The 17,002-nt window shown below is 53.9% G+C and overlaps 2 protein-coding genes and 1 long non-coding RNA gene across 5 annotated transcripts in view; 2 read left to right on the forward strand and 1 right to left on the reverse strand.

Moving 5' to 3' along the window:
* OPHN1 (oligophrenin 1) overlaps window positions 1-11,824 on the reverse strand; it is a 47,789-nt gene extending 35,965 nt beyond the window's left edge. Inside the window, exon 1 of one of the 2 annotated variants that reach the window (XM_048959165.1) lies at window positions 11,532-11,824. In XM_048959165.1, coding sequence (XP_048815122.1) covers window positions 11,532-11,685 — 154 coding nt within the window. In that variant the 5' untranslated portion in view covers window positions 11,686-11,824. The remainder of the gene's footprint in view (window positions 1-11,531) is intronic. The other variant, XM_048959164.1, reaches the window with a different exon arrangement.
* On the forward strand, window positions 6,986-11,193 carry LOC125699544 (uncharacterized). 2 transcript variants are annotated; one of them, XR_007379604.1, is made up of 3 exons: window positions 9,479-10,166; window positions 10,381-10,510; window positions 10,600-11,193. It is a non-coding gene; the product is annotated as an uncharacterized LOC125699544 (long non-coding RNA). The 2 variants fall into 2 exon arrangements; XR_007379603.1 differs by having other exon boundaries at window positions 6,986-10,166; window positions 10,381-11,193.
* Window positions 11,825-12,152: 328 nt separating the features above from the next.
* YIPF6 (Yip1 domain family member 6) lies at window positions 12,153-16,767 on the forward strand. The gene is made up of 7 exons (XM_048959169.1): window positions 12,153-12,283; window positions 12,745-12,873; window positions 13,768-13,846; window positions 14,214-14,256; window positions 15,222-15,347; window positions 15,440-15,597; window positions 16,168-16,767. Exons 1-7 carry the CDS (start codon window positions 12,236-12,238, stop codon window positions 16,284-16,286), a joined length of 702 nt encoding a protein of 233 aa, XP_048815126.1. The 5' UTR covers window positions 12,153-12,235; the 3' UTR covers window positions 16,287-16,767.
* The last annotated feature ends 235 nt before the right edge of the window (window positions 16,768-17,002 follow it).

Consider the following 17,002-nt stretch of genomic DNA (forward strand, 5'->3'; position numbering starts at 1 on the left):
ATAGTAAGAAAACCACTATTGCTATGATGGGAGTTTATTGGCAAATGAAAGCAGGGATGGTTCTGGCACCTGCCCCAGCTGCAGAAGTGCCTGTTGGCAGCCAGCCGCAGCAGGCGCAGCACGAGGGCCGAACCCGTGATGCACAGGGGCCCCCAGCATCTGCATTTTCCCTCATTTTCCTCCCCTCTGATGCAAACACACGGCTGCCAGGCGTGCAGCTCCTGCCCGCTCCCAGCCTTTCACACTCACAGCACAGAGCTGGAAGTGAACGCCCTGGGCTCTGCTCGGCCCCAGCAGTGTGCAGGGAGCAGAGAGGAGCAGGAGCACGGTGCTGTAATTGCAAACCAGGACAGCACATCAGAAGGCAGGCACAGCTCATCCTGTCCAACACCGGAACATCTGATGGCTTCATGTCAGCATTAAGGGCCCTGCTGGCTCAGCACAGCTTGTTTCCGTGGAAACGCAGCAAAATGAATTTGATCAGAAATCCTTTGGGACTCCCTTCCTTGCAGTGTTCAGCACACGGCGCTGGCTTTCACAACCTGTAGCCACAGTAACCTGCTCTTCTAGGAAAGATGAGGTCCAACCACTCAGCAGAGGACAGTGCTGACCAGCAGCATCCGGCAGCGCGAGGGAATGAGCACCCAGTGCAGCCCCTGCACAGACACACGCGCTGCAGAAGGTCACGTAATTATATTGATGTGTAACAAAATCACCTCCAGAGATTGCAGCTACTCAAGGATGTGCCCCATGTCCCACAAAAGGTTTCAGCAAAGAAAACGGGCTTTCTCATCCCAAACATCCATGGGATTACAGTGGTCCCCTGCTGCCAAGTGAAACATGTCGCTGTGTTCCCAAAACCAGAAGGTCAGCAGCAGCAGCTGGTGATGGCTGCAGGGCCACCAGCACCTCTGTGCTCCTGCAGGGCAGGGCTGTGCTGCCTGGTGTGAGCCAGACACGGGGTGGTCTGGGTGGGAGGGATGCACCCACATTCTTCCTCAGCTTTGGTCACTTCAGAACTCTTTCTAGTGTCCTGCAGGGAGCAGCGCAGTGGGATACGCGGGACACGAGAAACTCCTCTTCCACAAGAAACTCCTCTTCCACGAGAAAGAAAGGGCTGTAAAGCCCCACAGGGGAGAGAATGTCTCCATTGTTAGTAACTCCCACTGAATAATTCTGCAGGGAGCTGCATGATAAAGGAGTTCATCCGTCCACACTGCGGTCCAAGAGCGGAGGTTTCACACGTGTGCCCGGCCCCGCTGCTCAGAGTGCTGCCTGCAGCACGGTGCGGCCAGTCGGCACACCATGCAGGGCTGCTGCAGTCACACAGCATGCACTGACTCCACCAAATCCCCAAACATCGTCCCACCAACATACCTCAGCTCTGAAATCAATGGAGCTGCCCTGGCTGCACACAGATGTGTCATTAAAGCCGTGAGTAATCAGCCCTGACTCAGTGCCTTCAGGAACAGTGCTCGACAGCTGCCTGAGCACAAAAACATGTTGATTTTTTCAGATGAGAAAAAGAAAGAAAAATCTTCCAGATAGCCTTGTAGGCAGTTCCAAAGGCACAGAAGTGTCTTGATAGGGAAGCAGTGCCCCAGTGCTCGGAACACGAGGGAGGCTTACAGGCAGGTAATTAAAACGGCCCCTCTCCGAGCAGACAGCGCTCCACTTCAACGCTGGCAGGTTCTCTGCAGGTGCCCTGCAGCCTTCTGGATCCATGGGAATTCACATTTCACAAAGGCCTCTCTTCAAACGCTGATTTGGGTTTTCCATTTGCCAGAAACTAATGGCCAACCTGAGCCGCACGATGCGAGACCAAACCCAGCAGAGCCCACACAGAGCTCCACAGCACCAAGGCTGCTCCCAACCAGCTCCCAAGGAGCCCTCCAGCCTTCCCCAGCTGCCAGCTCTGATGTGGCAATGGATCAGCCCAAGCAATGCAACAAAAGAAGGAACAAACCTCCTGAAACTGCGAACAAGCACAGGCTGCTCCCTGGCCTGGCAGGGCACAGGTTCCTACTGCTGTCCCCACACAGAGCTGCACCGCAGCATCACTGCTGCTGCAAAGTCACTTCTGCTGCGTTGGCACCACTCACAAACTAATGCTGCTCACCACAAGCAAGAGGCAGAACTCAGCTCTGAATGCTCGACCCCTGAAAGAGCAACACTTCACCTCTAGCATTTTTATGGCATTTCGACCTGACCCAGAGGTCCGCAAAGCTGGAGCATTTCCTTCAGCAAAACAGGAAAAAGGCAGGAGGCGGCCAGGACAGAGCACACGGCTCACTGAAATGCAGGTTCAAAATGGTCAGCAGCCTTAGAAATCAGCAAAAACATGGAAATGTGAGTTAAGAAATGCTACAACTGCAGTTTATCTCAATCCTGTATGTCCAGATCCTCATCCAGTATGTCAGAGGGAAAACAACCACATCTTCATTCACTTTAACCCCAAGTTTACACAAGTGTTGCATTCAGGATGAGTTCCTACAGCCCCAGAGGATCACAGGACCTGATGAGTGTCCTGCTGCCGTGTGCTCAGTGCAGTCTGCTCACTTCTCCTGCTGCTTCATCCCAACCAAGCCCACATAGCACAAAAGCCCTGGGTCAGAGCTTGGCTCCAGCATGGCCCAATGCTGAGGCAATGTGTATCTTTTGTCTTTCACCTGAGTTACAGTGATGTGAAGGAAAACATTTCATGGTGCACCACAGGGCTGCAGCCATGTTTCCTTCTCAGTGGGGTCTCCTCTACAGCCCTGCATAAATTTCAGCTTACCCACTGTCTAAACCAAAGAACCAGTAGAAGAGGAAATTATTCATACCCTCTCTGGAGTTTAGTAAACTCGAGCAATGAAAGAGAGCCTTCTGAGAGCCCGAACACGTGAGGAATGCTGCCCTGCTGCTGCTCTGCAGGCACAGAGCTCGGGATGAAGGTGGGGTGGTGTTTCTACAATAAGGAGAATAGCAAATCCTGACTGTGGTGCAGGAGGGGCCAGCAGTGCCTGGGGCAGCTCCTGGCTCCTGCTGACAGCAACCGGAGCAGCTGGGCCACATGGGCAGGCGGGAGCGGGGCGCAGTGGATGACACTGCACTACACTGCATTACACTGCTGCTGCCATCCTTTCTGAGCCCTCCCTAACTCTGCAGACAGGGCATCCCGGTGCAGAGCAGGCTCTTTGCGGGGAAAGTGCTGAGCCAGGGCGAGCAGACGGTGCTTCAGGTGCACCTGAAGGGAGGTGGCCCTGCGGACACCAGGGGTGCCTGCTGATGGCAGCTCTGGGCAGCACCACGCAGGACAGAGCTGGCCACCAGCGGCAGGCAGCGGACAGCAGGAGGGTGTGCTCTGCGAGCTGCAGCTCCTGCAACTCCCCGCTGTACAGGCAGTGAGAGAACAGCGAAAACAAACACGAAAACAAGAGGCTCTTTTCCGGGGCAGAGCGCAAGCGGTCCCCACGGGGAGGTCTCATGATCAGCAGCGCTGGCGGAGCCGTCCCAGCCCCAGCTCTGTGACCGGGGGCCCGAGCCGGCCCAGCACTGCCTCCCATCACACAGCACGGCTCAGCCCTCGGTGGGACCGCAGAGCTGCTGGCAGCAGGGCCAGGCAAGAGCCCGGCTCGGTGCTGGCACAAGCCGCAGCTCTCATGTGTGGCTGCTTTCCACCACGGCCCACGGTGCGGCAGGTCTGCAGGCTGCACCCCGCTCACCCTGCCCTCACCGTGCCGCTGCAAGCAGCCGGGCACCGGCCATAGAGTCCTGCCCCGGGACACTGGGGAACCAGCGAGGTCCCAGCAGCGATGGGCCGCCTCTGAGAACTGCCTCTCTGTCCTCCCACCACCACGCAGCACCGCCAGGCACTGCTGCAGGCGTCCCTTCGGGTCCGGTGCCGCGCAGGACAGCTGCTGCTGCAGACCTGCAGGACCTGCCTGGCAGCCTGACAGCTCAGCTGCAGGTCCTGTTTGTCGCTCCTTGTTTTCACAGCTGCGCTGTTCAGTAAGATTAATGAAATTATGCTTCTTTAAAAAGATCTAGGCTCAGCACTTTGTAATCAGTGCTGGCTGGAGGAACAGAAACTAGACAAAAACAGAGGGGGAACACAGCACAGAGCAGCTCGGAAGCTGCCATGAAGGCCTTCTATTGTCCAACTGCTTTTATCACCACTGAAGCAGCACATGACCGTGACTGTACATTCACCTGTATGGAGAACTCAGTGACAAAAAGGACATCGGCTGCAAAGGGCCTTTCTGAATGTGTCCAGAAACACAAACCAGCAGGACCTGAGGGTGGCATTGCCCAGCAGAGGGATCCCGACAGCAGTGAGCGTTCTGCAGCCCAGAGTGAAACCATGGAGAACTCCACACCACCAAAAGGAGAAGTTTCCAAAGCCTTACACCTCACAATTATCAGCTGCTCCTATAGAACAAAACCTTTATTTCATGTTTAGTAATCGCTGCCTGCTGAACTTCACCAGCGGTCTCCTTTTGCATGTTCAACATCTGTAACGCAGAGCTTTACAGAGTTCATGGGACAAAGTTGGCCATTCTTTGCCTTTGAACATCAGGGCTCTCCAGACTGCACAGAAACTTTGTAATTCTCAAGCCCAAGCGCTGAGCACAGCTCAGGGGGACAGGGCACAGCTTTTATGGTCAGACCCACAGTGTGGGGACATCCATGGCAAAGGACGCCCATGGCCACGGTCAGCTCAATTGTGCGGGCAGCAGCTCCTGCTGAAACCAGCCCAGACGCACAGCTTGGGGCTGGGGGATGAGCCAGAGGACAGCTTGGAGCTCCACTCTCCTGCGGCACAGCACGGCACAGCACCCCGCCAGCGTGCGCAGCACTGCTGAAGCCACCCACAGAAAGCTGGCAGGCAGACGAGGAAGCCACATCTGTAGTTACCAGCGTGCTACCAACAGAATTATTAACCAAAGTATTCAAAACATTTCTCAAGGAAGAAGGCAGAAAAGCTGAGTCTTCACATGGTGACTCAAGAGGAAACGCTTTAGTCAGCAGCAGCGCTGCTGCGAGCTGCGGATTTTCAGACACGTTACAAAACAGGGATAACACCCACATCCTTCCAGAGAACAGGCCAAGAAAGGCAACAGAACATGGAAGAAAAGCTGTGTGGTTGTCTCACGTGTGGCAGAAGAGCAAACGCACTTACACACATGAAAGCTCCCCAGTGCTGTGATCCTGCCCGCGTCACCACGCTCGCAGCTGATCTCAGGGCTCTCACACTGCGATCGTCCCCATTTCCCAGGAAAGCAGGTGGCTGTGTGCCTGCTGGCTGAGCTCCCTGTGCAATGGGTGCTGCCTTCCTGCATGGCACAGCACTGGGAAGTAAACTGGGGTGCAGACCCGGGCTGGGAAAAGCCCCCCCAAAATACTGTGTGTTGGCTCACTTGAAGCAGGATGACACTGGACCACAACATGGTCCAGCACCATCTGTGCTGCAGCGCCAGGGGACGGGGAGAGGCAGGAAGAGCTGCCCAGCGCTTCCCACCCCAGACCCTCCCCAGGAGGCGCCTGCAGCCAGCAGCAAGCAGCCCTGCCCAGAGCTGCAGCGTGGGCACGAGGCCACCGGGCTCGTCCTGCTGTGCTCAGCAGCAAAAAAAAATCTAACAAATGCACAGCAAGGAGCTCCAGCCCAAGGGAAAGTTCTGCCTCACTCCTGGAGCACACAGATACTGTGCATGCTCCTTTTCCTTCCTGCCTGCTTCTGCAGATTAGGTTTTGGGAGCTGCTTGCTTTGTTTTCTTCGTTGGTTAGCTTCTGATTAAGGCATATCTGTTTTAGATTTACACCGACTTGTGACCTCCGGTTCTGTGCACGGCGCCTAAATCCCAGGAAAATGAGCTCCTTTGCTGCCTGCTGGGCTGTGGGGAGCCCCCTTCATCCACCTGTCTGAACGCGGCACAGGAACAGAAGTGCCAGCAGGGAGAGCTGGCAGTGGCACGGGAGCAGCTCTGTGCTGCCGTACGGACACACGAAGTGCTTTGTAAGCCGAGCACTGCCTCAGCATCGCACTAGAGCTCGAGTTCCACTCCCTCAGGAAGGCAGAGGTAGGTCCGAAGGAAAAAAATGATGAGATTTCTCGGTGAGAGGCACCAGGTGTGGCAGATACCTTTACGCACATCCAGCCACGTTGGTGACCCAAAGCCAAAGCACTTTCACCCCCTGCTCGCACCAGCACTGCAGCACGCCGTACAGACACACAGGATGTGCTGAGCCGTGCCTGCTGCCCCTGCTGCCATCCCACCCCACTGCAGGACGCTGCACAGAGGGGCTCAGGAGCACGCAGCTCCCTTCAAAGCATCCTCGACACCCTTAGTTTACAGAGTGTAAACTGCTGGATTGAAGAGGTGTCCCATATGTAATTTACTGTTTTTAAGCTGGTTTGCTATCTTTTCAGACAATAAAAGCTGAGAAATTAGGAGAAAAAAATTAAAGTTATCAATAGTAACTCCACACAATTCTGAAAACCTTCCTATTAGGGCTAGGACAAGTGTTGGAAAATGATGGCTGCAATAGCCAAGCAAGGAAGGAATTCTCAGCACGTGCCAGTGGGCATCCGAGCAGCCCTGGCTGAAGAAGAGCAGCAAGGAGCAGGAAAATGTAAGCAGATAGTACTGCTGGAGGGGAGTGCTGTATTTTCCAGCAAGTCATTTTTCCCCTGCAGAAGTCCAGGAACAGCTTAACATGAACTGCTATATCGTAACTCACTCCAGGAAAGAGGGGGGAAGGTGTTCCTATGGCAGTGAGCCATCCCTGCCGCAGGGACATCCCAAGGCAGCTCCCTGCTTCAGGAACAGGCCAAAGAGAAAGCATCGGGGGCAAACAGCAGCTTTGTGCCTCAGGAGCTTCCCACAGCCCCCTACCTCTCGGGCTGTGAAAAGGCAGGGCTCTGGACACAGGACTGAAGCAGTTCACGCAGGAGCACTGGGAGCCGCCTGCTCTGTCAGCAGCTCCAGACAGGCTCCCTGCAGTGCTCTGCATCCCAAACACATTCCTCGGAAGCTGCTTTTATCATTCCTGATAACGCGTCCCTGTGCTGCTGCAATGGCAAACACAGGGCAGGCAGACAGGCCAGGCTGAGCGGAGCCAGCCCACGCTCCCAGCACCTGCCCAGCCCCGCAGGTCTGCTCCTGCACAGCTCTGTGCACAGCTCAGGTGCTGAGCGCTGCCCGAGCGCTGGTTTGGTGGAAGGTCATTAGAGCCAGGGAACTTTGCTAGGTCACGGTTGGACTCGATGATCCTTAAGGTCTTTTCCAACCTGAGTGGTTCTATGATTCTGAGCACAGGGAAGTGCGAGGATACAAGCAGAGGAGAGGAGAACAGAGCCGTGTTTAAGCAGCACAACGATCCTGGGTGCACAGCAGCTCTTCACACACACCTGACCAGTGAATGATTTACACAAACCCTGCTTGGCTTCCAGGTTCCCCCACGGGCAGCTGAAGGAATGGCTTTCTGTGAGACTTGGGGCTCACACCCCCACATGGATCAGCTCTGTGCCCCCCCGTGGAACAGTGCACCCCCACGGAGGGGCTCTGTGAACACACACAGAGGGGTTCCGTGCACATCCATTAAGGCAGCACTGGCTCATGCTCTGTGCAGAATATCTCACTGCCAGCACCTCGGCGCCCAGCACAGAGCTCACGTCTGCCCACACAGCTCCAGCACTCCAAGTGCCAGCAGCCGAGGGGCACACAGGGCACAGAGCGCCTTCCTCTTCCTCCCTTCTACAGAGGAGCTTCAGCCTTGCTCACGCATAGAGAAAAAACAGTGTCTGGATCTACGACACCGTGCCAACAGCCAGAAATCTCACTCAAGGGGTTCGAGCCTTTGTCTACAGACATCACACGAAGTAGCACAGGGGGCTCTGCAGGAATCAGACTCCAGGATTGCTTTAATCTCATTACAGTATTTCATATTCTTGACACACTGCTTTCTGTACTCAGAAGCACTGAATCCTCAAGCACTGTCCCTTATGGCAGCACATGGATCTGTTGAGAGCTCTGACGGCCCTGCACTTCTGGTGGCACAGAGCTCCATGCCAAGCAGTGCTGCTGGGCTGCTGCATGGCACCGACGGATGTGAGCAGCTGCTTTGTGGAGACAAACACCAGTCTGCTCTCTTCTGGTACAAATCACTTTGCAGGCACAGACACCTCTGTGCGTTCCTTCATAGCGCTGTCTTTCCAGGATGAAACACTCACATTGCCTGGAGAAGCTGCTTAACTGGCATGCAAATTCAGAAGCAATTTGCAAAACTACGCACTGTGCAGAAATGGATTTCAAAAGCATGTATGCAACATCTGCATGAGATCTCAAAGCTCTTCAGCTTCAAAAGCCAGCTCAGACCTTTGTAACGCTCGCAATTAATAAAAACAGCCTCAACTTGACATTTATCAAACTCCACCTGATATGCAATCGCACAAGAAGATCAAAGACCAGGAGAGACGGATGCTTCTGCATAAACAGCAACACACACAGAAGAAAGCTGCAAGCCCTGCCAAGACAACAACAAAAAGTAAGACGAGGCAGCATACCGAGCCGCAGAAAGAAAATGATGTGAATGATGTATTGCTAGGACAACAAGGCTGCCTCGCCGAGTGCTGCCTGACGCACAGCTTGTGTCAGGCACTGCCACTGCAAGGAAGAGATGTGCACGGCACTGCAGAGCTGCCCTGCACACGTGGTGCTCTGCCTTTCACATCTGCGTGGTGAGCGCTGCACCTTGAACAGCAACACGGCACTCCCAGGGAGGAGAAACACCGGCAGTGCACCCGGAGCTCCTCGTCCTTCCGCCTGCCTGCAGCTCGGGGCAGCCCTGCAGCTCAGGGCGCCGTGGCTGCAGCAGTGCAGGGCATCCCAGTGCGTGCTGCAGCGTGAGGGCAGCGCGGGGGACTGAAACCGTCACTCGGCACTTCCAGCAGCTCTGAGCACTTCTGGCACGAATAGGGAAAGACACGGCCAACTCTGCAACAAAAATATCTCTTATTTTGTCTCTAAGTAACTTCTTTGCTATCTTTGAAGTCTAAGATCATCACAATTGCCCAATATTTTGCTTTGCTTTAGTCCTATTTCTTGCTTGGCACCACCTTCTGCTTTGCCATCTCAGTGTGTCCTGTGTACAGACAACTCCCTCTTTTTTCCGGTTGACAAAGCACAGCAGCAGCAACACAGCAGTGGGACCAGCACAGGAACAGACAGTGGGACCCGAGGCTGTACGGTGCTCAGGAGGGTTTCACACACTGTATTTCAATGAGTAACACGTCAGTGATGGATGGGGGAAAATGCCAACATGCTCAGTTCTCCTGTACCCATGAAAGGCTGGGGCTCAATGCATTGACCACCAGGCTCGCATCACTGCCCCCAGCCCCTTGGTGTCACACCTCACCTGCCCTGCAGCAGGACAGGGACGTGAGCACCAGCCGTGGGGAGCTCTGTTACAGCTGCGCAACCAGCACCAGCACATCCCTGCTGGAGGCATTTAACCCAGCACGTTCAGTCCTGTTGTGAACAGTCCAAAAACCCTCAGTGGAGGTCACTGAAACAGCACTTTTCAGACACTGGAGGCCCAGCCGCTGCTGCTACCACATTAAAGTTGGTGCCAGGCAGGATTCTCATGTTCAGATTCTGTCAGAACACACTTAAGATCTCCATGCAACTTCAGCTTGCCAGACACTTCTGCAAGGAGAGGACATGTGTGCACCAGGTACCGACAGCCCAAAGCAGCAGCCCGTAAATCAGGGTTCTGCAGATCCTCACGCAGACTCACACTCACTTGTTTTTCCTATGACTTGGCAAATGGAAAACAAAAGACAGCTCTGGGCAGTTCCAGGGTTTGGGTCTACATGCAGACTGCTGGCAGCAGCTCACACGTGCACAGCAGGCCCAGTGTGCCTTTCTCTCCATACACCATGTGGATGCTGCCATGTTGTATGGAAACCGTTGAGTCCCAGCCTGCACCAGTGATTGAACACCTGGGGAAAGGACCGGTCAGCTCTGGGAGCGCAGGTGAAGGCAGTTCAGCTGTGTGATTGGGAGGGGTGGCTGCACCTCTCTCAGACCCCATTTAAGGGCTGAGTGCCGCTAGGGAAAGACCTCTGGTTGGAAATTCCTTCCTTGTGGAGTTTTCCTGTCAGCTGAGATCTTCAGAGACAGGTGAGCACTTTCCTTTTCTCTTTGTCACACCTTCCCATTGCACGTCCTTTTGTCATTGCACCTCCTGTGTCACCACGTCGCTGTTAATCTGGTTGTTACACATGTGTAACGCACAGCCCCAGGTCCCACAGCACCCCTTCTCACAAGTCCCCTCCCACCCTTCCCTCAGCTCCACCCTCACCACCACTTTCTTCCTTTCTTCTTTACGTTTCAGTGTCAGCTGTCAACTACAGACAGGAGAACCTGTTACCTTTCACTGTGAATATTAACTGTAAGACTGGTGACTGCTAACAACCCTTCCCACACAAAACCCAAACGGCTCAGAGCCTTCAGAGAGCAGACAGGTCTGACGAGAACAACCGGGTTCTGATTTGCTGTTGTTTCTTTGTTGTTTTTTCCTGATCTGAGCAGAGATCTTTGGCTTCCTCTGCAGGACACCAGCATCCCACCAAACTGTGACGCCGGTGTTTGTGCCACGCCAGCCTTTGTTACAGCTGTTTTCCAGATGGGCACACACAGGCTATGCCAGACACAGCCCCAGTAACGCAGAGCCCTGAGCTGCTCTAAACAAAAGGGTGGCTGCTAAACCTGCTAACACAAACTAAAACCAAGCAGACAAGGAACGCAGCACACACACACACCCTGCACTGCAGGTTCTCCTCTCTCCCCTTGGCCTGATGCACGCACAGCACTAACAGCAGCGTCTTGGGCTCTATTTTAAGCTTCTCCAGTAACAGATGAGATGCAAGGGACAGCACTGGGAAAGTACATGCATTGGTGCCAGAGGGAAAAGTGAGGACAAAAGGCAGTAGGTGTGGGGCTGGGACACAGTAGACCCCCCTCTGGGGATCAGAGGGCCTCAGTGCTCCTGAATGAGCAGCTCCCTTAGAGCCGGCACTGAAGTCTATGTGTGCTCAGATACCGCTCTCATCGTTATTCAGAAAGAAACAAAAACAATACATGCACAAAGAGAAGAACTGTGGGCTGAGCTCTCCCAGTTCTGCGACGCTCTGATGCCGTGACTGCAGAGGCTGGCCGTGCCGGTGGGGCCCCGTTCAGGAACCTGCGTGCTCCATCTATGAAGGACACGGAGCGCCTTCACCGAGCGCAGCTCCGCCGTCCTTAAGAGAGGCGGTGCGGGAGCTTAGCAGCCCTGCGTGGGCACCGGCACACAACAGGCACAGCTCTCCTAAAGGCACTGCGGGAAACACACGCTCCAGAAGCAGCGAGGTGCAATTATATTCCAGAAAAAGCATTCCTATTTAGAGAGCGTTGGAAATAGAGAAAAACCGGTCGTCGTTCTATTGTTCCCTATCGCATCCCGGTCGCAGCGCGGAGCCGCGGGGCAGCAGAGCCGGGACTCACTGCGGATGGCGGCGATCAGCGCGTTGCCGTCCTTGATCACGTCCTTGATGAACTTGTTAGTGCGCTCCAGCTCCTGCTCGTAGCATTTCAGCCGCTCTCTGAAGTCGGGGCTGTCCAGGTAGCAGTCGCTGAACTCCAGCGGCGGGTGCCCCATGGCTGCGCCGGCACGGCCGGGATGGAGCTGCGGGAGGGGCGGCAGCGGGCGGGCTGCGGCACCCTGCGGCACCCTACGGCACCCTGCCCCCGCCGCGGGGGCCCCGCTCCCCGGCCATGCCCTGCCCCGGCCCCGCCCGGCCCTGCCCCGCCCCGCTCCCCGGCCGCCCCGCCGGCTCCCCGCAGCGCAGCGCGACCCCCGCTTCCGGGCGGGGCGCGGCGCTGGGGGTGCAGTTCCGGGGGCGCGGGGCTGAGGCACGGCCGGGGGTGGGCGCCGCGCCGCCCCGCAGTGAGGAGCGATTCCCGGCGCTCGCCGACGCCCCCGCACGGAGCCGCCCGCTACGGGGCCCGAGGGCTGCGCGGCCGCTCCCGGTGCCGCCGCCGCCCCCGCCCCGGCCCCGACCCTCCGCGCGTGGCACCGGCGCCCCCTGCCGGCCGGGAGGCGCGACGCGCACAGCCTCGTTACCACGGACGCTGAGGCGGCGCGCGACGCTGAGGCGCCGCGCGCGGTGATGACGTAATCGCGGCGCCACGTCGACTCTGCGGCCAAGATGGCGGCGGCAGAAGGCGGCGGGGCGGCGGCGGCAGCCGAGCCTCTGGTGAGCGCGGCGCGGAGCTGTGGGCTGTGCTGACAGCGGGCGGGACGGCGGACGGACGGTGGGGCTTCTTCTGTCCCGCTCTGAAGCGGCTGCGGGCCGGGCTGCGTGCGGTGCGGGCTCTGCCGGGCCGGAGCGCGGCCCTGTGCGCTGTGCTCGGAGCCCCGCTGTGCGGCTGAACGGGGATCGGCGTCCGTCAGTCACCGCCGGCTGCGCGGGGAAGAAAAGGCGGGGAATGGAGATGCTGAGGAGAACAGAAATGCTTTGTTTGCGTGCAGCTGCTCCTTCGGAGCGTCACGGCAGGCCGTGAGCTGCTCGCTGAAGCGGCGCTGCGTGCTGCCCTCGGGTTGCTGTGATGCTGCCCTCGGCTCCGAGCGGCGGCTCCCACCCGCTGTCGTTGATAAAGCGCCAGCTGTGAGCTGCTCCGCGTTTCCTTCACTCTGAGGGTTTCCCCATCCATTCAGTTTGCAGGCCTGGCAGACGTGTCCATATCTGAGGACATCCCGGTGGAAGGGGAGATCACGGTTCCCGTGGGATCCCATTCCCCAGAGGAAGATTTCTCCACGCTGGATGAACCCGTCAGGGACACCATTGTGAGTTTGTGTTCCCTGCTCCTGTCTGTGATAAAATGGGTTTTGCTGAGCTCTCTGGCCAACTGCTACACGAAACCTGCCTTCTTTGCATGCTTTTACTCAGCTTGTACATATAAATAAGCGTTCTGGGGGGTTGTGGATAGTTGCTGTTGTTGTTTTTCCCATATAATTGTTTATGTAAAATGTGTGCAAATATGCATGAGTCACAAATAGTTGAATTATGGCCTCAAAGTTTCTCCCATCTTAAAATCTTTGGATACGTGAAAGCATATGGAACTTGGGAGAAGACTATCCCAATTAATAGAACTTTTAGTTAATTTTCTTCTCTTAGAGGAGTGTAGCAGAAATGCTCAGCCATGGCCTGAAGCCGTGATGGAGCACCTGGCGGGAAGGCAGGGCCAGCCCAGGGGAGCTCAGGTGCATGCAGCACAGCTGAGGGATAGAAGGGATGGAACCAGGATCCACCCCTTCCCAGCCCTCATTTAAGGGTTGGCAGTGGAGGTGAGGGTGTCTCACTGGGGATCCCTGCCTACCCGAGCCCTGCCAAAGGTAAGCAGCTCTTTTCCTTCACTTCTGTATCCATTGCAGCTGCATTTGGGCTCATTCTCACTTACTGTTGCCAAAGACTTTGCCACCCTGCTATTATCATCCCATTATAGCGTTACAAGGAGCAAACAAATTATTTTTCTTTATTGGGTGTTCCTAGGTGTGCAGTACTGTTGTGTTCTTAAGCAGCATACAAAGCATAGCATTGTTTGTGCAAAGTCTGCTGCCAGAATATTTTGGTTGGGTGCTGTTCTGAGTTACTATGAATACTGCCTTACTTCTTGTCTTGTCTTTCTGCTTTCTGCTGAGGTCTGTAACTTTCATATAAAAATTACTTCTTTGTTTCAGCTGAGAGATCTGAAGGCTGTTGGGAAGAAATTTGTCCACGTCATGTATCCAAGGAAGAGCAGCGCACTCCTCAGGGACTGTAAGTGTGAGATGTGTGCTTTGTGTGTGCGTGGGAAGGGGGGGTTCTGTGGGATGGGGACTCAGAAGTGTGTGCTCTGTGTTCTCTCTGTTCTCATAGAGTGCAGAATAGCAGAGGTGAAAAACCTGAGGGTCAGCAATGCTGTTGTAAAGTAGCACATGTGGGAGAAGTGTAGAACAATTGGCTTTTGTGGAAAGCAGGCTTTCCAGAAGTGACATATGGAATATGGCTGAAGATGCTAAGTAGTGAAATTGTGAGGAGGTATAATGGAAATGATGCCATAGCAATTGGCAGAGGGTGCTTAATTACTCACATAAAAATATCATTGTATCGTATTTGTGATTTGTTTTTTTTTCCTTACCTCCAGGGGATCTTTGGGGGCCTTTGGTGCTTTGTGTCTCACTTGCTCTGTAAGTACTTAGTGTGTGGATTTACTTGTATTTGTTCTAGTATGAAGATTGTTTAGTATGTTTCAGTATGAGTGTTGGGAGTGTGAGAACCTCGGGATTTCTTTTTCCATGTGTCAGATCATGCTCTTTGCTCCTCCAGTCTTCTACAAACGCTGCTGATTTAGACTTGCACCTTTTTGACATTTGTAGCCCCTTAAGAGCTCCCTGTCATGGAAGGATCTTGCTGAGAAGATCCTGATTCACATTATTCTTGATTTTGATGCATCTGGCTGACTGCTTTGACCCTAATCTGCAGGTCACAGCTTGTGTGTAAGAGCAGTCGTGTGTGTACTGTGTGTCCTGTGGAGAGAACTGATGGAAATGAGGGCTGTTGTAATAACTTGTCACTGGGAGGTGGCTGTGGCTCTCAGGAGTGTTTTGGTGCTCCATTAAATTGCACATGTCTATGGTAAGGTAGATCCTTTGACATCTGCCATCTGGGTGAAGACCCGCAGAGCTCAGCATCCAGAGGGCATTTAGTAAAACCCTTTATCAGAAATGTACCATGTGAATTGAGCCTTCAGGTCTGTGTGTGCTGACTTTTCCAGGTGCTGTGTTGCATTGCTTGCATCCTGTTCTTGCTGAGAGCTTTCCTTAAGGCATAACTCTTTTCTCAAGCAGTGCTCTGCCTGTTTTGAGAGGCTGCCAAACTTCTCATGTTCGTTTTCTTGGCTTTTGTCTGTGATTTTCTCTGGTGTGCTTACACGGTCCTGAAAACAAGTACAGGAGTGGCTGATGTGCCTTCAGTTGGGCAGCAGTCATTTTCTTTTCCTGTGCAAAATTGAGGATACCAAAAATAAAAATAATTACAGTCTACAGTCTTACTAGGAATCAGCATCTCCAGTTTCCTATTGTCATCTGTTCTAGGTTTGCAAAAGCTCAGTCATCAATTGCAGTTGACTCCTTGTATCTGTTGTCTACAACAGGATGCTGCAGGGGGGATCAGCAGACAGCAAGGAGGACGGAGGGCCCCAGTTTGCTGAGGTCTTTGTCATCATCTGGTTTGGTGCCGTTGTCATCACACTAAACTCAAAGCTCCTGGGAGGAACTATGTGAGTGCTGTCTTGTAGCAACAGTTGCAGTGCTTCAGGTATGAAGTCTGAAGGGGTGCTGTGGTCTAACTGTTTCCCTCCCTCCTTTGTAGATCTTTTTTTCAGAGCCTGTGTGTTCTGGGTTACTGCGTCCTGCCCCTGACGGTGGCGATGCTGGTGTGCAGGCTGGTGCTGCTGGCAGGCTCTGGCACTGTCAGCTTCATCATACGCCTGATTGTAGTGATTGCTATGTTTGCCTGGTCCACGTTAGGTAAGTTCCTGTGAGTGCCAGCACTGCTGTGTGCTGAGTGGTGTGATCTTAAAGGAGTGGCTCTGTTTGCATTCTGCCGAATGAAGCCAAAGGTTTTCCGTAGTTTCAGGTGTTTCCTAGGCTGCTGCAGTACTGCAGAAATAGTTCTTCCAACCCTTGTGTTGGCAGAGATTCAGCCTTTGACTGCACTCCTGTTGATTTTCATATACAAACTGCCATTGGAGGGAGGACAGTAACTAATACTGAACTTTGTGTGAAGTGCTAGGTGTTTCATTCCATCAGTTCTGTTATAAAGAGCTGTTAAAGAACATTCATCTCATACAGGTGTTTGAATTATTTCCCTTGTTCTTAATCTGTTAGGCTGAATCTCATACAGAATGCTAATCAGCACCTGTTCTTCTACGTGATAGAGCTTTGATTTGCAGTCAGAGGCCATTGTTACTGAGCTACGCTTTGCTTTGTTTGCTGTCCTTCCACTTCATCCTCATCAAACTCTCCAAGCTTAACAGCTGCAGTGTTGATGTTTCAGTTCTGTGCTGTTTCAGGTGTTTTTCTTTCCCTCTGCCCCAGCATCCACAGCCTTCCTGGCTGACAGCCAGCCTCCGCACCGCAAGGCGCTGGCCGTGTACCCCATCTTCCTCTTCTACTTCGTCATCAGCTGGATGATTCTCACCTTCACACCCCAGTGACGTCCGGTCAGAGGAGACTGTGTGACACAGCCTGAAGTCTTGCACGGACGCTGCAGTTGATGTCGGCTTTGTCTCTTGTTAATTTATCTATGGAGGTGGTCTAACGAGGCTGCTTGTGGGATAAAGCCAAGAACTGCAAGACTGGTCGCGTGTTCTTGAGAGAGATGGAAGTCCGGCTACTGAGTTTTTTTTGTTTAATTAGCCCTGCTCTTTAGTTGTGTTGAATAAGAAATGCACACTGTGACAGGGAATATTCTGCCTGAGGAACAGAGGGAGAGGTCTTGGGACTTCAGGAGCCTGATGGTGAAGTTACAGGATCGCACTGCCTGGCAGGGTTCTTGCTCACGCTTGGATTCTTGCTCAGGGCAACATGCCTTACATTACTGTTATGTGTTGGGTGGGTAAGGAGGAATTTGTTTGACTACTGTCCTTTTTCGTTCACTTAAAGAGCGGAGAAATGTATATAAAATGCATCACAAGACTGCAAGCTTTCACTTTGAAATCAGATCTCAGCAAAAAATAAGTCGGGTCCAGTTTGCTGTTAACTAGAGCTGGGCAGAAGGGGACTGACTGCCTTTGCTCCTGTTAACGTTCTCTATTTATTATCTACCCTCTTCAGCACCAAGAAGTGTGTTTTAGCCAAACGTTTCCAACTCTGTGGCAATGCTGACTAATCCACACATCCAGTGAGGGGGGGCTTAAGTAGATAATTATCA

The sequence above is a fragment of the Lagopus muta genome, chromosome 13 (genome assembly GCF_023343835.1).
Source record: "Lagopus muta isolate bLagMut1 chromosome 13, bLagMut1 primary, whole genome shotgun sequence".
NCBI classification, from domain to species: Eukaryota; Metazoa; Chordata; class Aves; order Galliformes; family Phasianidae; genus Lagopus; species Lagopus muta.